Below are 25,041 nucleotides of genomic sequence, written 5' to 3'. Positions count from 1 at the left end.
TGCTGCTGGGCTTCGGGGAAAGCGTGATGTTCTTAGAGATACACCCAGGTGGTACACTGGGAAATGGGGACAGGACGTGGTTGTGTCTCCTCTTGTGCCTGGGACAGGGGCTGACACCGTGTTGGGAGCTCCTGTGGTTGGATTCAGGTGGGAGATCCCTCATGGCATCCCATCACCAGCATGCCCATGTCTGTCACTTCCCAGGAGGCATCCTGCTTGCTCTGTAGATATTTTTCTTGAAGCTCAGTGGTAAAGTGATAGCAGAACACATCTTACAGTTCTAAAAATGGCATGGCAAGCTTGTGGGGTTTATATCCGTGTCCCTTCCTCTCTTATTTCCCATTGGAAAACACTGTCTTCTGACCACTCTCAAGGCTGCAAAAGGAAGACATAAAATTATACCAAGTGAGCTGAAATTTAAGCCTCATGGTTACAGCAGTGCCATTTGCCCTGTGATGCACCCAGCAGCTGTGGGGTTTCATTACTGTCACTTACAAAAGCATTCAGCCCCCATTGGTGTGTCCTGATTGAGCCACGGCCCGGGGCACTGCTTTGTCATTCGGAGCTCTTTAGTGCAGTTTGGCATCCAATGGACTTCAGCAGGGTATAGTGTTGCTGTGATACTGAGGTATGATTTAATATCCTCAATTGTTCTGGAAATACAAGCTGCGTGATTCATGAGACGTGCATGAGTACGGTTCCTTCAGCGCTTAATGGGATTTACGTGCTTGAGTGTGATGGATGCTGCCATCACAGTGCTGACATTGATTTGGTATGGGAGGGGGGTGAAACCAATTCAGCGGGCGTTTTGCTGTTGATTGCACGGAAGGCAGGCTTTTGCACAGGGAACTTGAAACGAGCCCTTAAATGCCAGAACAAGGGTGGAAAAAAGATGGAAAATAAATACCGTTTGTTCTCAACTTGCTGTTTCACCTTTCCTGCTGCTATCAGCCACGGGGCCAGGGGGCAGCAGGACCCTTCCTGGATCCCCGGGCTTTTCCCTGCAGGGCCCGTTTCTCGAGCGTGTCTGGGAGCTCTTCAGATACAGTCCCAACCCTGCGCCTGCCGGGAACGGGAAGGGCCGTGACAATGCCGATGACGGAGCGCTCGCAGCCGCTGCCCGCCCGCACGCCGCGCCCCCGGTGCGTGCCCGGCTCTGGGGCCGGCCCGGCGGCTGCCACTCACCGCTCCGCACCGCCCATGCCGCCGAGCCGTCGGGGGCCGGGCTCGAACCCGCGGCCGCCGCGCAGGGCGGGCTCCGAGCCGCGCCCCGGCTGTGGCGGGCGGTCCTTCTGCGCCCGCGGGCAGAGCCCGGGGAGGGCTCCGAGCCGGTAAGCGCCGCAGGGTGGAGGGAGAGGACGCGGGGCGGATTCCGTCCTGGAGATGGGGATTAAGGTTGTCTATCCTCCTCCCCCCCCACCCCCCTCCTTCTCCTCCGCCCAGCTGTGTCTGGGGCCTCCCCAGATGTTGAGCAGGAAGGGGATGGATTGCAGTGGGGAAGAGCTGAGGTTGGGCATCGGGCGTGTCCTGCGAATGGGAGCAGCGGAGAGCAGCAGGCAGCCCTTAGCCTGGGCGGGTGATGGGAGAAGTGATGGGGAAAGATGTGGGGCAGGCAAGGGTAGCTGAGTTATAGCAAGAAATGAGATATAAGGGCAGAAAAAGGGAGGCTGAAAATGATTTGGCAAGTTTATATTTTCTTAGAGGATGCTGTAGAGTCTGGGCAGGTTGTGCGTAGGTAGGTGAGTCTTATAGTACGGGCATGTATGTTAAAAAAAAAAAAAAAAGGTGCAAGAAGGAACAAAAGTATTCAGATTGGACAGAAGATAGAAGAATTAGCGTGATAGGACAAGGGAAACTTGTTTCAAACTAAAAGGAGGGAGGTTTAGATTGGGTATGAGAGAAAGTTTTTTGCAGTACTGGCAGTGAGGCACTGGCACAGGCTGCCCAGAGAGGTGGTGGTGCTCCATCCTTGCAGACAGCCGAGGTCAGGCTGGATGGGCTCTGAGCACCTGATGGAGCTGTGGGTGTCCCTGTTCATTGCAGGGGAGCTGGACTAGCTTTTATGGGTCCCTTCCAACTCAAACAATTCCGTAATTCTAACCTATTATTGAGGAGTGATTGTCAGCTAGCTGTGTTACGCTAAGTGTGGATTATACCCTTTTCTGTACTGCGGGATGATCAGGATGTGATGTTCTCCAACATCATTGCTAGAAATCAGACTTGGGTTCTGTTGAGCCCCTTGGTCCTCATCATCCTCAGCATGAGATCTGGTGGCCCAGAACACAGGGTACCTGCAGCACCCTTCACAGCCTTATGGGTATTCCCAGCATGGGAGGCAGGATGCCCAGCGCTCTCTGGTGTGAGCACAGGCCTGGGAAGAGAGATGTGGTTATAGAAGGAGAGATTGGAGAGGAATGAAATAGTGACATGACAAGGGGAAATGGTTTAGGTTAGATGTTGGGAAAAATTTTTCACTCGGAGAATGGTGAAGTACTGGAAGATGTCGCCCAGAGAAGCTGTGGAAGCGCCATCCCTGGAGGTATTCAAAGCCAGGCTGGATGGGGCCCTGGGTAGCCTAATCCCACAGGTGAGAACCAATCCATGGCAGGGGATTGGAACAAAATGGTCTTTGAGGTCCTTTTCTAGGTTTGGTTTGAAGGTAAAAATAAGTGCTAGCATCTGAGTCGTTGAGCATCTAGGGTGTTGGGAGTAGGTGTGATTTGCCTTGAAGCTAGTGGACTGGGTAAAGTACCGGGGGTTTCCAGTGTCTGATTCATCCTGTTCCTTCTTTCATCATCTTATGGGTTCTGACCTTGTTTTTCAGAAAAATTCCTTGATTCGAGAAAGGCATCATGAAAGGTGAGGAAGCTCGACAGAGGAAAAAAGAGGGCAGAAGCAGGAATGGAGAGCGCCCCAGGCACAAAGCAAAGGGCAAGGGTAAACACAGAGAGAGCCGGCTTGGCAGCCAGGAAGCAGAGGATGTCTCTCTGCCTGCCCAGCAGAAGCTGTTGGCTGAGGAGAAAGCGTCCATGGCAAAATCACGGGAAGAGTCAGCCGGGGCAATCTGCCTGCAGGTGCTGCTGCCTTACCTCCTGGCTGGGCTTGGCATGGTCCTGGCAGGCATGGTGTTGGATTATGTTCAGGTAAGGGATGGAAGCTGATTTGGTGCACCTGGCATGGGGCAGGTAGGGGATTTGCTCTGGAGATAGTAAGTGAAGACTGTGTGACTGTTAGGAGCAGACCTTGCCTCCCATGGCAAAGCAGTGCAGAGCTTTTTAACAGCAATGAACACTGGATTATGGACAATTTACAACTGCAGCTAATACCTAGATTATAAATTGCCTTTGTGCTGTAGGTGATTGTGAGTGCTGCATGCCTTTTGCTAACACGTGTTATCTAACCAGTGAGCTGCTGGGTCAGGCTGCCCTGAGCTATGAAATGCAGTGATACTGAAACTGCTGTGCTTGTACTGACAACTTCCCAAATCTGGAGCAGTGCTCTTTTGCTATTAGCCCAGGGCTGATCTCCCTAAGCTAGAAGAGTTGTAGAGGCTTAAGGATGGTGGCACAGTGCCCTCAACTGACCTTAACATGTGCTCAATAGCCCGCAGACTTCGACTCCAGAGAACACCAGAGCAAGTCGAGAACCAAGTGGAGACCTTTGGTCTCCTTAAACAAAGTAGGCATGGTGGTGATGGGTTAATGTTTGGACTAGATATCTTAGTAAGTCTTTTCCAACCTTAGTGATTCTACGACTATCAGTCTATGACTGTTCTGAGAATTTTGAGCCTCGAGCAGCTGTTTGTCTTGCGCAGGTCTGTGACTTTCATTTTTACTTTCCAGAGTGGTTGGACTTGCTCATTCCTTGTGGATTTTTAACATTAAATACACGTTCCCTCCCATCGTGAGATTGCAGTGAGAAACTGGAGATGGATTTATGATGTTTTCTTCCTTTAGAGTGATTTCGTTGTTTTTTTTTCCTTAGGAAGAGCTGCACCACTAATTTAAACAGAATGTGAAACAAACCTCTTATTCCTCTGAAACCGCAGAAATCTGGTTTCTGGTTTATGCAAATAAAGAGCTCACAAGGAAGCTTCATGTCAGTTCTTAGAGCTTGGGAAATCAAACCATGCAACATCACATTAAAAAATAGGCCTTTGGCAGTTAGCGCAGTGACTTTCCATGGATAAGTATGGACTTGGATGTGTCTCATCAGGGAATCAAAGCCTTTTCTGTGCCCTTCTTTTTTTTTTTTTTTTTCCTCCACTACCACAGCATATGGAGACATGGGACAGGATGAGGTCCCCACCAATGAGACTGTTTCTACTTTGGCTGCTCTGAAGCAATGCTCCTGTTGGCTGGTTCCTCGAGGTAGGGCTGGTGAGGTATTTGTGTGCAGAGAAAGGCAGCAGAGCACATCCTCAGGGTTTGCTATGAAGTGTGGTACAGCCACAAGGAGCACTTTTTCCCCAGCTGGTTGTAATCTCTTCCCGGCTGCTTTGCAGCACACTTCTCAGGCACTGTGCATCTCTTTGCGGGCAAATACATTGCATCTCCTTGCCAGGAAAATGTGATACATCTCCTTCCTGGCAATAATGGCATGGGACTTTAGCAGAGATTCCTTAAAAGCATAGTGAAATGATGCAGCGTACAGGCACAGGTCACCTGAACCAATTACCTGTCTGTATGCTGATTCATCGGTCGAAAGCTTTTTATGGTGCTTGCTTAGAAACAGAGAGCTGAAGCGTGATAAACTCATAAACCCTGCCATATTGAAGCTTTGGAACAGGTTGTGGTTTTTAATGTCGTTTGAGTCATTTGGTCTCATTGATATTTCCTTTGAATTAGCGTTGCTGCCTGTCAGCCAATCCAGTTGGCACATATGGTGACATAAGTTATGTGTGTTATCAGACCTTTGTAAAGCCGTGGCTGCTGCCCAGAGTTTGTTCTTTATTCTTCACTTCCTCAAAGTCTCCAGTTTCTAACCAGATCTGAGCATTCATGCCTTTGCTTCCAAGTTCCTGGCTGGCATAAAGGGATCAGGTCACATGTGGTTGCTACCGGATTTTTATTAACCTCCCTCTTCCAGCTATTGTGGACTTTTTTCAGTTAGATTAGCTGAAGTATACTCCCTGTGTTAGCTTTCAGCTCACCAGACTATGGTTAGGTGGAAGTGGTGTACGCACTTGCCAAGCTAGCGAGGTGTGGGGAAGACTTTTGGGGCTGTCTCAAAATCCTACCAGTTTCCATTTGTGGCTTCTGTTTCCCACCCTGCTGTGCAGAGATGTGCTGTGCCATCCCAGCCCATAGGCTTGGTGCATTGGTTTGTCACGACAGACCAAAAGAAACATGCCATCCCAGTGGCTGAGGGTATCCTTAGTTCCCTGTTTATCTACAGGGCAGAAGTGTGCTTTTCTCTGTCCAACCCTGCTAATGCACTTAGTTCTGGGGACCCAGGCATGGGGCAGAGTCCATGAGTCATTGATCTTTTACATCTCTTTGCAGAGCATCAGGGAAGGGGATAATTAACACAAAATGTGTCAGTAAGGTGGTGCAATTTAAACACTGAATTTGAACTGGCCTGAGAAACTTGAACATATGCTTTCACTTGTTTGCTTTCAGTAGGGCATGGCTGGGTTTGAACCTACACTTGAATAGTGAAAAAGCTCAGTTGCCATTCTGTTAAACTCATCTGTACCCTTGCATTCTAAGTTTTTTGACTTTGTGATCCAGTTAGTTTGCCCAAATTAGTTATTAGAAAGGAGCACCAACAGCACACCCTGACTTCTTCCCCTCATGCTTGACTTTGAGTTGCAGTATTTGCTTCAGTTGTCACTGAGCAGGATACAAATTCCTTGGCCATATGTGGCCGTGGTGCAGCTCTGGTGCTTGGGCTTGTCAGCTGTATGACCACAGAGACTATGGGATGAGACCCCCCCTTGATGACAATATCTTCCTGGGAGCATGCAGAACAGGGGTGTTGTGCTGTAGGAAGGGAAGAGAGACCTGCTCACAGCATGCCCCGGAAATGCGCGCCCTTTCTCTGCCTTGCCTGTGGAGCAGTGAGATTACAGAGCTACCTTAAATAAGCTCTAGCTATGACTCTTATCTTGGCCTTTGCAAACTAGCAGAAAGTTGAAGTGATGACAGCAGATAAGGGTGTTCGCTTTTGAAGCTTATTGGCTGGTTCTCTGGATTTTTTTTTCTCCCTTGAAAGCCAGTCATTCAGAGGTACAGCTGGCACAGCACGATCGTTTCATCCTGCTGAGAGGCAGAGGGGACGAGGGGGGACAGGGTCTGGAAAGGCAGATCCCCTCTCCAGTCTGCTCAGCTGTGCCACTCGTCTGCGGATGGGACCTGCATGATGTTGTCAGCCCAGGAGAAATGTGGACTGGTGTTTTCCTTGACCTTCCTTCACCTTGGCGGAGAGCAAAGCGGATCTGGTTGTTAACTCCCCACCTTTTCGGCACTGGGACAGCGAGAAAAGTTCAGCGTTGCTTGTGGTGGGAGTGAGGGAAGCGGGGACGGTTTGCAGTGGGTTTGTATATTAAGCTGTCGTATCAAAGGCGAGCCGTAGGCTGACAAGAAATGTAACCTGAGGAGAAAGGACACTGGTGCGTTCGAGCACACTGAAGGATTCTTGCATGACCTGTCACTCTTTCAGTGCTGTAGACTGAGCAGGTCTTACTGGTTTTTTACCGAGGTGGTGGGAGCTGAATGGGGTGTGGGCTCATTTCTATTCGTCCACAGACATCTCTACGATCTTCTTTTATCTTTTTTAATTCCCCCCTGGATATAACTTGGAGAAATAGTGGCCATCGAGTTTGCTGCCACCTGGGCTCAGCCCAGCTGAACCAATTTTGGAGGATACCTTCGCTGCAACCCCCGGGACGTGCTCCTAGGAGGAGGAGAAGATAAAACGGTTCGGCATCGTTGTTGGAGCTTGAGGAAAAACATTGCTTTTGACTCCAGAGCGAATGACCAGGAAGATCCATGTGATGTCTTGATCTCCCCCATTTGCCCTGCTGAGCATGGGGTAGCAGTGGCTGACCATGGTGGTCACCCAGTTAGAACTGGAGCTGTGCTTTCATGGCCAGAAACTGAGAGGTTTCACCTGCAAGCTAACCAGGTCAGCCAGTGGATTTCTCCCAGAGACGTCGTTCTCCATTGCCTCCCAGATTTTCGTGCCCTTCCTTCTGGCTGGCTTGGGCATGGTAGCTGCTGGGCTCTTGATGGATGTTGTCCAAGTAGGTACATGTGGTTAGGCAGCTTCAATAGAGAGGGGTGGGCAACCTTGTATATTTGTGCTGGTTTGTTTTTAATGCGTATGGTCTTGGCAGCCAGTCAGCCCAGTAGACTTGTTCTGTGCTAGAGGGATGCTGTCTGGGCTTCTACTAGGTCAGTCCATGGGCAACTTGTGAAGTGGGACAGTAGCATTCAGCTGGTCTGCTTTCAGGCTGGGTGCTCACTGACTGTGCCCAGCTAAACCCTACAGTGATGGCTGCTCAGCCTGTAGCCAATGTCCCTGTTGGGTGATATCCTTTCCTGCAAAAGTGGCTGATACGAAGATATAAGTCAGGGGTTGTTATTAACTACCTCACTTATGAGCAAGTTTATGCTTCCAGTTCTTCGCAAATGTAATGTGATCTTTGGTCTAGGAGGTATTTAGATACTAGGATGACAAGCATGCCGGCATGAAGAGATAAGCGTTGCCTGCAAACAGTGCTTCTTGGCCACGTTGTGAGATGGGTGTAAATTTGGGGCCACTTACATTGACTTCCAAGGAGTTGTGCTGAACTTACGTTTCTGTGCCCACAACCAGAATCCATCTCATCCATCTTCTCTTTGTACCAGTGGCACAAATAGAAATGCAAAATCTGATCTACTTTAGGCATCTAATGCCAGTGGATTTGCAAATCAAAAGGCTGGCAGAGCTTCCCAAGGATATATCCTGCAGTCTGAGTTCACTGGAGTACATTGGATTCTCTGGCATTAGTACCACAGCAGGAGCTAAATATGGACGTGGGGGTGTTTGGAAAGACAATACCTTGATGTTCTTTCTTGCACTGGAAGAAATGAAGTTGAATAAAGGAGAATATGAGGAATATGAAAGAAGGGTTAACTGGAGTGGCACAGCTGTTGCTATGCTGTGTTTGTCATCTCCACCTTGTTGTGCAGCGCTTAGGCACAGACCTGTCTTGCAGCATTACAGAAGTTCTCCAACTTCCCAAGATGTTAATTGTTAGCAGTTATCTTTGGCCAGGTATCTCAGGGAAGGATAAAGATGTAGTACAAAGCTGCTCCATGCCCTTGGCAGGTGAATAGGTCTTTGTTAAAAGAAATCCAATGCCCTTGTTGAGATGTGTGCTCTGTTAAAGTTGTGACTGTATTCAAACTGATGGAAAACATAAGCCTTGTATTCCTACATTATACATCTTTTAAAATACCAGACAGCAATCTGCTTTGTGTATTTGCTTGCTAGACTCTTAGAAATGGGGTCATGCAGGAGGCACGATAATAGTAAGTGTATTTTTTTGGTGAAGGTGTTTCCAATTAAACAGAAGCCATCAGTCGATGGATTCAGCTCCCAGAGGAGGGAGCTAGTGCTCTAAGAGTCACAGCATCGCTCTGCAGATGGCAGTGAGTGCAGGAGTTTGTGATCTGCCCATTTTCCAGGGGATGATCTGATGGAGGGATGCTTTGCATTGTGTGCATTCACTGCAAAATATTCTTAGAAAACACCTTGTCTGTGAGCAAGCTCAAAGATGGTATCTCGTGCATACGTGTGAGTTTGATGGTGCTGCCCTTGTTTTGTTACTGAGAGATACAGTGGATCTATGCTGGGAGTCAGACTAGCTCCATTTGCAAACTAATGTTATAAGCAGTAGAGCCAAGTGGAAAACACCTGTGTAAAATCTTGCAGGAATTAAGCAATTTCTGTCAAATCAAGAGACACCAAAGCTTGGATCTGGGTCTCCCACACCATAACAAAACAGTGCCCAAAGCAATGGCCATTTGCTGTTTTCTCAGGTGAGGAGTCTGGTTGAAGTTGGACAACCAGATTTCAAACCAGACAATCCAGGAGAAAGTTTCCATTTCATTCTCCCCTTTCACTGTCGTGGGACACGTCCAAACTGAAGTCACGGGCATAAGACATCCCTATTCTCTGTTGATTAAAGCCCTCGCTTGTATTTTACAATCCAGGGATTTTTTGCTGTTTTGTTAGCTTGTTCAGGGCAATGGCAAACCTATGAGCTTTTGTTGCTGCTGCTGTGAGAGGATGGGTGCCCCAGGAAAAGGTAACAGCATAGCTGGGATTGAGGGCAGCACAGGGACAGACCAGTAGGGTTATACTGTGCCACATCACTGCTCCTCCTGTCAGCCCTACACAGGAATGGCGTGGGGACCTGCTGCTCATCCTGCATTTCTGCAGTCTCTAACACAATGCAGTCCTGGCTACTGTGGTATAAATCATCATGAATCTGTCCTCAGGCACCTGGTGAGTCACTAATGAGACTAAAATGGAAACAATTAAACCAGCTTTTTTTTTTTTTTTTTTTTTTGTAATTAGTACAGTTATGCTTTTTTATTAGTTGTTCAAGGCCTTTCAGTGTAACTATATGCAAGGCAGCATCCCAAAAAATCATACCTCAGATGCTAAGCCTTCTGTTGCGATGACTTGAGACAAGGAAAATTCATCATTAACACAAAGACTGGAGCTTACATTAATACGATGAAGTCATGTTGCCTGAAAGTGACCCGTGCATAAAATACAAAGAGTTGAGTTTGTGTCTTTCTTACTTATGTATCTTTTTATGTGCAAAGTATGCAACAGATGTCCACATGTTTGTGTGTTTTAAGTGATTGGGCTTCTTTGCGTTGTGGCTGTGAGCTGTTTGCTCTCCTTTCTTTCAAAAATGTCAAAGATGTGTTTAGATCTTTCTTTATTCCTGATGAGAGAGAGAGGGGTGAGGGGTATTGGTGTCTTTAAGAGATGTCCATCCCTTCTCTCAGGTATTTAAGTACCATGTTAACAAACAAAACCAAAGTGTCAGGTAAGGTATCTCGTGTTGTCTGTTATTTACTTTTCACATTTTGAAATGCTACTTTCCAGGTCACCACTGCCAGGAAATGTGTATCTGTAACAATGTTCCCCTCTTATCTGCACCCCTGAGGGCTGTCTTGCACCACATGTTTGGGGCTGGCTCAGCCCCTCTTTCATTCCTATTGACTCGAAGGATGTTGTTAAGTGTTCCCAGCAGGCAGCCACACCATTGCTTCCCACAGCTTCCCCTGGCACAGTCCAAGCAAAACACTGCACGTCCTTATGCCCTGAGTACATTTCCCAACAGCCTGATGGGGGGAATGTGTTGACATCTGTTGGGTCTGTCCCATCTCCAGGGGTGGGAAGGGATGTGAAAAAGGTGAGCTGAGATCTGTTGTTGGCATTATTTGTCCTTTGGCATCAGAATTCAGTATCTTTGTATGAAACCAGCCAGTGACAAATCCAGAATGGATGAAAGGATGTGATCTTTTGCATAATGTGTAGCTAAGCCACAGGATGGCATAGGGGCTGGAGGGGTGGAATTAGATGAGTATCTGAAAGAGAAATCATAGAATCATAGAATTGAGGTTGGAAAGACCAAGATGATTGATTGCAACCATCAGCCCTTCGCCACCATGCCACTTGATCACAACACTGAATGCAGCAATCCTTCTAGTGCTGCTGATGGCACAGAAGCGCCCACAGCTCAGGATGCTGTAGCAGATCAGATATTTTGTACGTCTGAATTTGACCACTGTTGGAGATAAAGATGGGTCAGGTGGGTGTTCAGTCTAAATCAATGCAGCTGCTCTTTTTCTCTTGTATCTCTGTCTTAGATGTTGGGCTGGTTGGTTTTGCTTCATACTGAGCAGCTCTGTTCTGCAGCAGAAGTGACCATCACCATCCCAATGTGAGCTTTGGCAACAGTGTGACTTTGCAGCATTCTTGAATGCTCAGGGAGTAAATGAACTCTACTGAAAGGCACTGCATGGTAGATGTGCTAGAGAAGATGTATGTTAATCAAAAGAATTTCTTAAGGTTTCCGATCATCTCTGGTGTTGCAGCTGATTCAGGAGGTTTGTATAGTTCAGCTTCAGAGAAAGAATGATTATCCAATGGTTTGGGATTACAGGATATCTTAATTCAAAATTCTTTTTCCAGCTATGCTGAGAGTGTGCGTGTAACAGGAAGATTTAGGAACTGCCAGTGGAGAAGAGATGCAAAAAAGACTTTCACTCCCACTAGCGGCCTTAAATGCTTAGTGAGAGATTTGGTAAGGAAAGGCAGACGTGGCTTCTTGCCATCAGATCATTTCCAGGTCTGTGTTTGTTCTCATGAATCTGGATAGCAACAGGCATTACTAGTGAATCTCATGTCAGTACAAAGGATGGAGGGCATGCTGTATTTTGTTTGGCTTGTGAACCTTCATTATTTTTCATGTTGTTCCTGGCTAATGTTATAAAGGCACTTTTTAAATGTGGGGCTTTCCAAAATCTGCTGCTTCCCCCACGAAGAAGTTTCCTACCCTGTCAGGAGACATGAGGGCTGTGCACGAGATCAGAAAGAACGCTGGAAATTGCTTCTTTCACTTCCAGAATGCAACGTCTGCCCAGATGTCCAGAGCAGACACCTATAGGGCATGCAGTGGGATGGGAACCCGCTCCCCTTTGAAACAGCACCGAAGTTGTCTGTATAACTGAGGTTGTTTCTATTCCTTTCTCCCTTTCTAGCACTGGGAGGTGTTTCGGACAATTACAGAAGTTTTTATCCTGGTTCCTGCCTTGGTTGGCCTGAAGGGTAACCTCGAGATGACATTGGCATCCAGGCTCTCTACTGCTGTGAGTGCTCACAAGGTGGTGGTGGCTGGGGAGGAAGAACAGTCATCAGGAGGTGCTGCTTTTATGTAACACATTGTGTGTGAGACAAGCCAACGTTTGCAAAGTAGAAACCAGTGATGTTAAAATAATAATTTGCCCTCATTTTGTAAATGGAGCGTAGAATTTCTGTCTGCTTTGAAGGTGAATTAATCCCTGTGTGGCCAGTTGCTGATATCTGGATCCTTGTGACACATAAATGGGATAGAGCCAGAGATCCACCGTTGTCAGCTTTGGGATTTGGTTACTTTTCTAGTGACCTGGACAGGATGAAACCACCTTGAGCAGCCACCTGTACCCCAGGGGTGGGTTTTCAGAGTGTATCTCTTGACTCCTAGGCTAACACTGGACAGATGGATGATGCTCAGAAGCAGTGGAAAATGGCCACCTGCAATTTAGCCCTTATCCAGGTGAGTCACTAAAGCTGGGAGAGGAAGAAAGCCTTTTTTGATTGTTGTGTCATGGTCTGACAGCATCTGTTCCCATCAGTTCTGAGTCTGGAGCTGTTGATTTGGGGCAGATATTCTCAACAGAACCCAGCAGAGCCTAGGACTTGGCCTCCAATAAAACTCTGTATATCCCTGGAGCTTGTGATTCAGAGGCTAAACAGATCCAGACACGCGTTGCCTTTGTGGACAAACTGGAAAAATGAAAAACCTCCTTTTGTAGGGAGAGCTGCGGCACAGTCCCTGTTTCACAGCAGCCCCTGGATAAAGCGTGTCGTTTCCAGGCAGTGTTTGGGAGTCAGCCTTGGGCAGGAGGGGAGAGATGAGAGAAACGAGCTTTTTCTGCTTGTTTCAATCCAGCAACCAGCCCAGAAGGTTTCACGTGGAAGGCCAGAGTGCTTGCAGCATGCGTCTGTGTGCTTACCCTTATCTCCTACCACAGCTTTCAGCTTGCTGGGAGTGCTGTGTTGATGAGGAGCCCGTTTCTGTGCTGACCAGAGCTATTCCTCTGCTGATGGACTCAGTGTCCTTTGCTGAAGTGTTATCTGCCCTTTACAGTCCTGCACCGTTTTTCTACAAACTTCGTCAGGATTCTTTCTGAGTGTAGCAGAGCCTCACAGGCATGCTGCTTAAATACACAAGCAATCAGCATTTCTGCAAGGTTTTATGTGCCCTCCTGGCTGTGCAGAAACGCTGCGGTCACACAGAGGTGGGCAGCAGGTACAGCTGATTGCTCACCAGTTGTCTTTTGGCCTCCAGGTCCAGGCCACAGTGGTTGGACTTCTGGCTGCCATTGCTGCCGTCATCCTGGGAGCCATCTCCAAAGGCTCTGTAGAGCTGAGCCAGGCAGCCGTGCTGTGTGCCAGCAGTGTGACCACGGCCTTCATCGCTGCACTTTCTCTCGGTGAGTCATTTTGGTTTCTCACATCCAACATGGTGCAGAAAATCTGTCCCATCTGTCCCGCTGGTTCGGCTGCAATCTGTGTTCTATCTGGCATGGGGATGAGGTGTGTGTGGAGCATTAGTCCCATGCCCATTGCTTTTAATTCTTCTGCATCCTGTTCTCGCTTCTCATCTCCTAGGATCTATTTGCTGGGCTCTTGGCCTCCAGAGCAGCAATTTTACCTGATAGGCACAAAACCACAATATGTGTATATAAATATGTACTGGCAAGTTGGGGATTGGGCTTTTCTCCTGGTTAACAGCAATAGAATAAGAGGGAATGGCCTTAAGTTGCACTAGGGGAGGTTCAGGTTGGATATTACTTATCCAGAAGTATGATGTGAGGTATTGGAACAGGCTGCCTAGGGAGTGATGGAGTCACTGTCCTGAAGGTGTTCAGGATCCATGTGGACATGGCGCTGAGGGACGTGGTTCAGTGGGCAATATTGGTGGTAGCAGGATGGTTGGACTGGATGATCTTGGAGGTCTTTTCCAACCTTAATGATTCTGTGATTCTGTGGGTGGGTGAACTCACACTCACATGCTGTCTCAGTTTGGTTTTAGTGGCTTTTCTGCACTGTGCTTTTCAGAGGGGGGATATGCTAATGCTGTGCACAAAGCTGAATATTGAGACAGTTTGCTAGCAAACAGCTCCAGACCATGCTCAGGATGGACAGCATAGGGTTGTGGCTGCCCCTGGGCCTCTGAACCTTGGCTGACCCTGCCTGTAGAGTGGGCTGGATGGGGAGGAGCTGCTCTGATCGTTGAAGATCAGCTCTGATCATTTTGAGGGTCTGCCATGTGAGGGCAGCATGACACTCTGAATGGAGAGAACTAGCAGGTTGGGTACCATGCGTTTTCCGAGAGAAAGGGACAAATAGAGCAAGTGCATGTGCTGGAGAGGGAGTCAAAGGGTGATTGTAGATGCTTTTAACGAGGAACACTGCATGAGGCAGTCGTTTAAAAACAGCCAGCATTAGTCTGCACTCTGGACTTGGTCACAGTGTGGGTGTGTGTGATGGGAAGCTGGTGGGTCTGTGGCGAGGGAGGGATGGAAGCATTCAAGACCAGGTTGGATGGGGCCCTGGGCAGTCTGATCTGGGGGTGGCAACCAGCCCACGACAGGGGGTTGGAACTAAATGATCTTTAAGATCTTCTCCAACATAAACCATTCTGTGCACCAGAGGCTCTGGGCTGTGAGGGCTCAGTCTGATGGCTGGACTGAAAGGCTGAGTCAGGCTTTTCATTAACTTAAGAAAGCTTGCTTCTCTTTGGTGGTGTGGTTGAAACTCTCCAAAATGATGGTCTAATATGGAAAATATATTTGTGCTGTGGAATCCTGAGCAGGAGATGGCACCAGGAGACTGCTGCGTGCCTGCTGTGTGCTTATCTGTGAGTCTGCTTCGTGCCTGGTCCTGCTTCAAGGCAGCAGAGATTAGGCTACTCAGGAGTGGAGCTGCTCATTTGGGCTGCCTGCTAGTATCTCCTTTGATCCCTGGAATTTGCCTGTGGGCCTGTGGGCCTTTGGTGAACTTCATAAGGGCAGAGTGATGCCCTTCAGACCGGTGAAAGCAAGAAGATGAATTCCTGGCTATAGCTGCACAGTACGATTATGGGCAATCTGCTGCTTGCTTTTTCCAAACCCCATGTCCCTCTGGGAGCCAGAATAGCAGTTCCAGGGTGAAAGACAGCAGGTTGCTCCCTCTGATGCCTGCTCTGTGTCTTTTCTAGGTCTGGTGATGATTGGTGTGATCATTGGAGCCAGGAAAGTTGGGATCAACCCAGACAACATCGCCACACCCATAGCAGCAAGCCTTGGAGACCTGATAACCCTTTCCCTGCTGGCAGGAATCAGCAGTACACTCTTCAAGTACATAGGTACTGAGTCCTTGCTGAATTATTGAAGGGTACTCAGCCATTTCATGTTTCGGAGTGAAGGTTCTTATGCCACGGGTGAGAAAATGACCACAACCATTTTTTCAAGGCACTCTTTCAGTTGTGAACTGGAAGGCAGAGATGAAGAGACAACTGGGAATTCTCAAAGATGTGACCAACATTTATTGTATTGCTTTAGAGCAGGAGGTTGACATGTGTGACATTGACTTTTCCTGCATCTATCATAAGTCCAGCATAGCTGCTTTCTGCGTGGCTTGTAGCAAGCCCTTTCTCACAAAGCTACTTCAGGGTCTTGGTATTTGTAAGAATATTTTCCTATCTTATGTGGAGAGTCATGGGTGAACAAGGTAATGCCATGTTGGATTTGGGGAGATCGTGTCATTCTCCCAGGACTCTATAGGAGTTGTGGCTGTGAGGTTGGCTGTGCTGATATTTGGCAGAAGCTTGGGCACCTGTTGTTGCTGAAAAACCCAAAACATGTTGCAGCTTGGTAATATATGCTTGTAGAGTGCTCAGCTATTTAGCGTGAGCATACCTAGAAGAGGAACAGGAAAATAAAAAGATCCAGCAAGCTTGATACCATTTGAAATCTAAACTGTTGCTTCAGCCTCTGAGCAGAAGCAGCACAGCAGCTGTTCCCAGTTTGCATAACTCCTTCCATGTGCCACTGAGTGAGGGAGCACACATTGCAGGGAGAGGCCCATGGATCACTTCCACCCAGCTCTCCTTAAGCTTCAGAGGTGCACTTTTTTTGTTAGGGTTTTTCCATGATGCCATCACACTGCCCCGTGAGGTTAATTTGTCTTTCCATCGCTGTGCTTCTGATAATATCTCCCACAGAGCACATGGCAGAACAACACAATAACCTCTGTGGCTGTGACCAGAGAAGCGCCTCTGATGTTTTCAGAGTAGTTTAAATAGTTTCAGCCTCTTGATACGAGTAATACAGTGCATGCAGACACCTGGCTGTTGAGAGCAGGAAGGGAGGCAGGTAAAAGGGAGGCAGCATTGTTAGCAGTTGAATAAATCCATTTCCCTCCCCAGTGTGTAGTAATTAATTGTTCCACACTATAAGAGTGGGGTAGGAGACCCAGCACAGCAGCTAAACGTCCTACAACCCATCCATCCTAAATGACTCCAGGTGTGTAAGTGCACTGAAAGGACAGCGGCCAGAAGTGGTTGCATTTCAGCGCTGACCAAAGCCACATTTAAAGAGCACATCTCTTTATGTAAGAGCCCTTGATCTGGGGAAGATATCATCAAATCAATGCTGCTCAGGTAGCCCAAGGCCCTGGCAGTGTCGTTTTGAAAAATGCACACTTAGAGCCTGCAGTCTCCCAGATTACCTGCAAAGTCTGTGTTACAGCCTGCTGGCATTGGCCCCGGCACAGAGACCAGATGGAGAGCTTTGTTGAAGAAACATTTTTATATCAAAAGGTTTGGCATCATCCCCATTGCTTGAAGGTGTTTCTCATGCTTCTGAGTCATGTTTATTTTCTTTTAGTGCTGCACACACATTTATTTTTTAATTCGTTTGCTTCTAAAGGTCACTCCAAGGTTATGGCCCTACTGAATGGAAAAAGCTCCTAATGAAAACATATGTAAACTAGAATGAAATAAATCCTGGACTTTAATTGGCTTATACATTCAAGAGAGCATTTGTCCCCATAAAGCAGGCCAGCTGCTTGCTGAGAGTGCTAGCTTGTCACCAAAGGTATCTATTCGTTCTTGGTTTTAGGTGAAGGCATGAGCTGTCTTAAATGTGGTACAGCTTGCACACAGGGGAGATCTCTCCTCGCCCTGCTGTTTGAATTGTACCCTGAAGCCAGAAAGCTTGTAACTTTTTGTCTTGCTTAGTTAGAGATGAGGTTGGAGCCTTGCTCATCTTCAAACGTAGCTTGCTTTGAATCCTGCTGATTTTCAAATAACATCCTCTAGCAGTACTTTCAGAGGTTAATTATGGATTTCTGTGGTGTAGTCAAGTGGTCATGTGGGGGGCATCTTAGTTCACGTGATTTTTCTGTTAACATTTCTCAGTCTGAGCCAGAGCCCTGCTGCCTTTCTTCCAGACTTTACTCAATACGATTTTGGCAACCTGTGAAGCCAGGAGTGTTTGATTTGAGATCTCTTTTCCTTGCCAGATATGAAATACCTTTCACCTCTGATCTGTGCTGTCTTCATTATCATGATCCCTCTCTGGGTTGCTATTGCCAAGCAAAGTCCTTCCCTTGCTGAAGTTTTGAAGTCTGGATGGCAGCCTGTCATCGTTGCAATGAGCATCAGCAGGTAAGGCAACAAACTGCTTCCCCAAACTCACACGAGTGGGCATGCTGCAGGGGGATCCCATGCTCATGTAGAAAGTCATAGAAGGGAAAACTGGAGGGAACAGCAGAAGGTTGTTTACCCAGTGCTTCTCAGCCATTGTTGGCCCTCCAGCAGGCTGTTAGAATGGAGGTATGGAGCTCCCAGGTGACTGTGAGTCATCAGTTTAAATTGCACTCATGCATTCACATATCATGTGTTCCAGCCAGGAAACCTAAAAGCTTGATGATGACCATCGCAAACAGTCAGACTTCAGCTTCATCTTTATCCAGCTGTAAATGAAGACTGGTTCATTCCCCCCCATGCTACATCATTCAGACCCAGCTGAGATCTGAGATGGTTTTAAAACCCTGCTAAGATCAGTAAGAGGTTTAGCAGAAGTTTGGCATGGATGATAAAGCCTCCCTGGCTAGTATTGGTTTTGCTCAAGGAGAGGTTCCTGATCTCCTTATGCCATGAACAAAAAAGGCAAGCCTATCTATCAGTAAAAACAGATGTAAAAGGAGTAAATATCTGCTATGGGGAATGTTCCAGCACTGGCAGTGGGGAGGAAGCAGTAACTCACCTCTGTGTGCTGTTTTCACACCATAGCAATTGCCCTGGGGAAGAGACTGATCCACCTTCTTTGCCTGTCCTTTTTTAACAGCATTGGTGGGCTCATCTTGGACAAAACTGTAACTGACCCAAACTTTGAAGGCATGGCAGTTTTCACACCTGTGATTAATGGTAGGTTGGACATTATAAACATAAAACATACGCATGTTTTCATTTATTTCTCCCTCTTCTTCTCAAGGGTTATGCTATCCACTGTTGACTCTCCACAGAGGTCTGTGTTCAAGTCCCTCTCCCATCACCAGTGGAAGTGAAGCTACTGGTCCCCATTACATCCCTACTTATTTGTATTTTGAATCGTCTCTGGTGCAAAATAGCAGGCAGGTCTGAAAAATGATAGAGCTGTTGAAAAGATTAACAGCATCTGATGGGTATCTGTGATAGCAGTGCTGACACCTTCACTTTCATAATATCATACCTGCTACGGATGTCACAATAAATCTATTTACTATGTCTCTCTCCACTCAGCAATTTGAGCTGTGCAATCATCGCTATTACAGGTTGTTGATAAAGATTAATATATTAAGATTATAGATGTGTATGTATGTGTACAAGATGATATATATAGATTATATATTTTGTATATATAAAAAATATATTTGGCGTGTATATTTATATTTGTATGAAGCCTCACAATTCTCTTACACAAACATGAATGCATAACTATAAACTACCAGGGATCCTGGCCTCTCAGAGGATCCACTGGGTTGTTTTTCTGCCATTACAATATTTCTTGTAGACCCATTTCAGGGAAAGCCCACGTTCCTAGGGAAGGCTTGGCCTCGTGCCACTGCCAAAGCATGGTGTCCTCTTGCAATGTCAGAGGGTGTCACCCAGCTGTCACCTTCTGGATCTGCATGAAGACAGACACCTTGCTGACAATCTCTTTCCAGCATGGTTAGCCAAAGAGCTTGATTAAGAAAGTACGTCAACAGCAGTTCTGCTGAACAATGGCTGACCCAGACACCAGTGTGTGGGGTGGGGTGGACTGTTTGGCAGAGCTGCTCTCAGTTACGTGGTGCTCTGTGTTTTTGTACAGGTAGTTCTGTGCTTTCCATGTGTAGGGGAATCCTGCAAAGTGTATTTCAGAAAGCTCCTGTCCTTCAATTCCACTCAGGTCAATCTCACATTTAACAGTGGGGTATTTCCTTCTGCAAGGCAGGGAAATTGTGAGAATCCCGTAGAATCTGGCTCACTGTTAATTTTCTTTGTCATTTCTACCCTGCACACACTCAGGGTGGTGGAGATTTGCTCCACAGATCATCAGCCCCCTATTTTCCACTGAAAAAATACAGCAGCATTTTCGTGTTTGCTGGAATTAATCAATCTGGAAGGAATTAATTGCCTTTTAATTACCTAACATATTTGGGCTCTGATTCATTCTCGTATGATTTCTTCTCATTTGACAAGTGTGTCGGATGCCTTTAGACAGACACATAATCATTCTCCATGTTTGTTCTCTTTTAAACAATAATGGTTCTCTGGCTGGTGACCATGAGTGGCAGCTGCCACTGCCTGCACTGCTTTCCCCAGGTGTAGCTCACAGACTGCATCAAACCAGGTGCAATTGCATCATCTTCAGAAGCCACGTTGCATCTGCTGCTGGTGCTGGGAAGTCAGGGGAAATGTTTCCAATAAAGCATTTAGAAGAGATGGTCACTGGAGCCTTCTTTACTCTCAAAAGCTGTTCCTGTCAGGTGAATATCACAGCATCACCATGACAAGTGGGATCAGATTTTCCCCTTCTCTCACTGCTGTTCCCAGAGAGTTTGTAAGTGAATGACACATCTTGGGCTAAGTTTGAGGCTGGATTTCCTGCTGCAGTACAGGTGGCTTACAGGTTTACTGTTTTGTCCTTATAGGTGTTGGAGGGAATCTGGTCGCCATCCAGGCCAGCCGTATTTCCACATTCCTACATTTCTGGAGCATGCCTGGAGTTTTGCCATACAAGATGAGGCAGAATTGGCCCAATCCATGCACCACATTCTTCTCATCAGGTAGACCTTGAAACCTAGGTGTCCATGTCTCAAGGCCCGTCATCACAGATAGCTCCTTTATCCAGCCTGGTTGGAGAAGGACTAGGTGGGTTTCAAAGGCAGAACTCCCTTTCTCCCTTTCAGGGAAGATCCTCAGATTGGAGAACAACATCTGTGCAGTGGGAGCTTGGAAAAAAAAAAAAGCTTTTCTGTGTACTTAGAATCATGGAGTCATTAAGGTTGGAAAAGACTTCAGAGGTCATCAAGTCCAACCGTTAATCTGTCAACCCATACTTGCTCCTTAACACGTAAGAAACTGCTGTTCAGGGACCACTTAAAGTAATTGAAAAGGAGTCCCAGAAGGTTGTTTTACCCATGGCCAGCCTAGAGCCATCAAGTGTGGAAAGGGGAGCGAATAGAGCATAACTTTGCTGAAAATCAACAATTCCTCCATCTTCAGTAATGGATAAACATAAACATCAGCAAAAGTGGATTTCAGTCAGTTGTCCTTTCAGATTTCAGGTTCCCCTTGATTTTCCCTGCTAGATTGGGAGTTATTGCTGGAGCAGACTAAAAGCTGGGGAAGTGGGCTACAGCAAAACAGAGCAGGATCAGTGGGAGGCAGAGAGCTGCTGAAGAGGAGTGAAAGATGCGAGTGAGAGGATCAGCATGGAGCATGTCTTTGGCACAGGTTTTAGTGACAGACAGAACTGCTGGGTTGATGCTGCAGATGCTCTAAATTGCTGCAAAGGCGTTAGCAATGTGTCTGGTGGGAGGGGACAGCCCCAACTCTGCCTATCACCACTACATCAAGCAGCCGTGTTCTGTCCTCTCCCCACCACCTGCAGCCGCTGCGATCACTGTTTCTGTCTGTCCTCTGCAGAGGTGAATTCCAAGTCAGCCCGAGTCCTGTTCCTCCTGGTTGTCCCAGGGCACCTCGTGTTCCTCTACACCATCCACCTGCTGCAAGGAGGCCACACATCTCTGTCCTTCACCTTTGTGATGTTTTATCTGACTGCTGCTTTGTTGCAGGTAAGCCCCAAACTCTCATCCGAAAAAATACCACAAAAACAAAACATTCTTAGCTGGACAGGCTGACAGGCTGCTAGCAATGACCCCACTTCCATTCATTTTAGGCATAGCATCCTCTATCTTCTGTACATCCAGTAATACTTCACCCAGATTGCAAAGGTCTCATTTTCCCATAGATGTGCAACTACCTTTAAGTGAGGGATTAGAGATGAAATGAGGAACAAATTACCATCATAAGCTGAGCTGCATTAAGCAGGGAAACGTTGCAAGCAGGTACCTTTTGCTGTACATTGTATCTTTTTAACCATATTCACTCCTTGAGTTTCTAAGCCCCAGTTATTCCTAGGCTGTGATTGTTCATCCCACTAAGGAGCAATCAGGAGGCTATGAGTCCCCGCCAGCAGGTTTCCTCACTCATTTTGAAACCAGCTTTACAAACTGCAGTAAAGACACGGGGATCCCTTTGGACAGGGCCAAATGTGTCAGTAGGGAAGGGAAGGCCCAGCCCTGGGAAGCTCATCTCTGAAAGCGAAGGCTCTGGGTCAGCAATGGACAGTTATCCAATTTGTTCTGCCTGTTCCCTTTCACTGTTTTCACTGTTCTGTAAACTTTGCCATCTCGTTCAGAAATGCATGTGCGTGTCACAGAGGCTCTGGCTTTGCTTGCCCTTTTAAATCAGTGATTCATTAGGTTGCAGGGCGAGGTAACTGGCTTCTTGCTTTGCCTTACAAACAGTTGTGTGTCCACGGGTAAATTCCTTGCATGTGTAAACAGTCAGCTTTTCTTGACCTTTGCACAACCCTAAGCCCGGCACCACAGCTGTAGTTGCAAAGGAAAATATTTATTCTTTTCTTTCTTCACTGAGGTAACTCCTCAACCAAAGCCAAGTGTGAAAATAGGCTGAATAAATGACAGAGTAAAGAGCAGAATCCCAGCAACGCCACTGACCCAGGAAGACTCCCAGGGAGTCCAGAATGTGCTCAGCCTGGTTCATTCTTTCTCTCCATTAGAATTTATAAATGCAACCAGAAAGAATGAGGGGGGCAAGTTTGGGTCAACTGGAGGAAGCCCGAGAGAAACATCAGAGGCCCAGAAAATATGACCTTAGAATTGAATGGAGTGGGGTTAGCTGGTCTAAGGAAGAGGCTTGGGAAAAACCTGGTAACAGCATTTGTTTAAACTGCTGAGTTTCTGTAGGAAGAGACAGATTAATGTTTTCTCTATGGTCACTAGGAACGAAACATGGCATTGTGGGTTTCAAATTGAAGGAGGACTATATAACACCCTTTAGTTTTTATCCAGCTTTAGTTTCTGTGATTCTGCTTATTTAATTTGCACCCTCTGTCTCTCCTCCCACCTTTCCCTTAGAACTGCCATCTCTGCCTTTGGTTCCTATTCGGTTGTGGTCTCCTATGGAGGGACCACAGAAGCAGAGTGCAAACTCTCTCTCTCCCGTCTTAATTCAATTAACTAGACAGTCTTTAATCTTTAAGAGAAGTATTTTTTTTCCTCCATCTGTTTATCAGAATCAGGAGCTAAATAGGAATTAAAAGAAATCACAGCAAAGATTTTGAAATTGTTGAGATGAAAAATAGAAATGTTTTTCTCTTTTTAACGTGTCAGTGCTGCTTGGGATAACTTTGATGTAAAAACTGCCTCAAACTCCCGTTGTCTACTGAGATTAGGCAAAACAAAGTAGATGAGATCTGAATTTCTAATGGAAAAAAAAAAAAGGAAGATGAGGAGAAAAGAATCTGGCCACAAACTTATACTGTGAGTTTGCTTGCATATTTGCAGCAGTCCTGTTCCTGCTGGATTGAATAGGAGCATTAATGGTATGGGAAGTGGGAGCTGAGAGATGCTTTTGGTGTTGACAGACTTCTGTTTTTGGCCCATGCTGATGAACAGTTGACTTGGTCCTTGCACCAGGACCAAGGACCTTGGTGCCCAAGGGCCATGCAGTGCCCAAGGGCATGGGCCAGTAGGGTTTGCAGGGATGCAAAAGCCAACTGTACCCATATGATGCAACTCCATCCTGCAGAGAAACACTGATCTTCTGATGAGGTGGAGACATCTTAGAGATGCTCATTAGCTCTGGCACATTGGCTGTGGTCGTGTCATTTTGACCATAGCCACAACATTTTGCTGGTGAGCTGATGGAGGCTGTGCGTTGTTTTCTTGTTACTCACAGTAGTGCCTGTGTTGCCTCTTCAGGTGGGAATCCTGCTCTACGTGGCTGACCTCATTGTGCGCTTGATGTGGAGGAAGGCTTTGGATCCTGATAATTTCTCCATCCCCTACCTCACTGCCCTGGGGGATCTCCTGGGCACTGGATTCCTTGCTGTCTGTTTCCATCTGGTTTGGCTCATTCACGGTGCAGACATGAAGCTGGGCAACTGAAGGACTGCGTGCTGCTCCATGTTACTGATTCGACACGGCACACTTCTCTGGGACATTGGAGGCTGGGTTGGACCCCACCACCTTGCCTCTCCTCCCCATCGTGCCTTAAGCTGGGCTTGCTCGTCCAGAGGAGTCAGCACCCCCAGACTTTGTACCATTGCACGTGAGCAAGCTGGTTTTAAGCAGCACCCACTGCTCACACCAGCACCCAGCCAGTGCAGCATTAAGGAGAATTTGGTGCCATATGGTGATGAGCATTTTGATTGGCTTTAGTCCCCAGCACCAAAACAGCCTGCAAGGCCCCTTTAAAGCCTGCTGAATTGGGTGCATCTGATCCTGTGAGTCCATGTCACATCTCCGTCCAAATTTCATTCACAGTCCAAATAGTTCATTCACCCTTTTTCTCTCCCTGGAGGAGGAGAGCATCCTGGTATTTAAACTTTTCCCTTCTTCATCACTCAGACGTATGGGCTTTGAGCCCTGCTGGCTCCTGGTGGGAGGATACAGGGACAGCACCTACCTGTGCAGCACCATTGCTGCTGTCTGACCAGCTGGATTGATTGTGTTTTGGGAGCAGGAGCTTTGGGTTTGTACGGTTTATGAAATGTCCATTAGTTAAAATGTTTATAGAAACGCGCACACACACAAATAAAGTGGTTAAAAAATGCCATGTAGTGGATTTAGGGCTGTTTTTACCTTGTTGCGGCTCTTTGTAGTTCAGACTTGGCAGGTGGAACTCTCAGTATCTAAAAGGGAGCTATAAGAAAAAAGGGGGCAGACTCTTTAGCAGGGTCTGATAGGACAAGGTAAATGGTTTCAGACTAAATGAGGGGACGTTTAGATGGATATAAGAAAAAGTCTTTTGCAGCGAGGCACTGACACAGTGGTGGATGTCCCATCCATGGAGATGCTCAAGATCAGACTGGAGGGGCTCTGAGCACCTGATAGAGCTGTAGGTGTCCATATGCATTGCAGGGATTTGACCAGATGGTCTTCAAAGGTCCCTTCCAACTCCAATGGTTGTATGACTCTATGAATTTCTTGTTTGCTGCTATCTCTTCCAGTCAGTGTTGGACAACACAATTCTAATAGGACTTCAGCAAAATCGGTGTTTCCTAACCAATGATGGACTTTGGCAGCCCATGTTTCAGGTTAGAATTAAAGCTTATTCTCTCTCCACCCTCACCATCCATCCTTTGCGCAATGAATTTGGGACCAGTGCGTGTGTGTATAAGGACGGGAATTTGGCTAAGGACTCTGCATCCTCACTGCAGGGTGTCTATTGTGTGTTCCCAGCAATGTTCTGGGATGGCCCATGGGGCTGAGGGCAGTCAATTCTCACTGAAATCGAAGCAGCAATAGCTTCTTCCAAGATGCTTAGGAGTTGGGAGTTGACAATGTGGATCAAACTCCGCTGGCCTTTGCCTATAACAATAGCCTGCATTTGTGTGTTTTGGAGCAAGGAAATGAGGAGGTCAAGGCCCCTTGTCTTGCTCA

At 47.0% G+C, this 25,041-nt stretch overlaps 2 protein-coding genes across 5 annotated transcripts in view; one reads left to right on the top strand and one right to left on the bottom strand.

The window, feature by feature from the left end:
- TMEM43 (transmembrane protein 43) overlaps nucleotides 1-25,041 on the bottom strand; it is a 372,149-nt gene that overhangs the window by 278,455 nt on the left and 68,653 nt on the right. The window lies entirely within an intron of this gene.
- On the top strand, nucleotides 518-24,214 carry SLC41A3 (solute carrier family 41 member 3). Of its 4 annotated transcripts, none has more exons than XM_052678915.1 (11): nucleotides 518-628; nucleotides 2,825-3,143; nucleotides 11,775-11,882; nucleotides 12,257-12,328; nucleotides 13,124-13,268; nucleotides 15,038-15,184; nucleotides 17,344-17,488; nucleotides 18,171-18,250; nucleotides 19,999-20,133; nucleotides 20,996-21,144; nucleotides 23,359-24,214. In XM_052678915.1, the coding sequence occupies exons 2-11, from the start codon at nucleotides 2,853-2,855 to the stop codon at nucleotides 23,542-23,544; spliced, it is 1,458 nt and encodes a 485-aa protein (XP_052534875.1). In that variant the 5' UTR covers nucleotides 518-628; nucleotides 2,825-2,852; the 3' UTR covers nucleotides 23,545-24,214. The 4 variants fall into 4 exon arrangements, with proteins under 4 accessions (XP_052534875.1, XP_052534873.1, XP_052534876.1 ...); XM_052678913.1 differs by lacking the exon at nucleotides 518-628 and adding an exon at nucleotides 1,214-1,331; XM_052678916.1 differs by lacking the exon at nucleotides 518-628 and adding an exon at nucleotides 1,325-1,395.

This window comes from Tympanuchus pallidicinctus, unplaced genomic scaffold (genome assembly GCF_026119805.1).
Source record: "Tympanuchus pallidicinctus isolate F22 unplaced genomic scaffold, pur_lepc_1.0 scaffold17, whole genome shotgun sequence".
NCBI classification, from domain to species: domain Eukaryota; kingdom Metazoa; phylum Chordata; class Aves; order Galliformes; family Phasianidae; genus Tympanuchus; species Tympanuchus pallidicinctus.
Note: the sequence above shows the minus strand (reverse complement) of the source record. Positions and strands in the feature narration are given on the sequence as shown.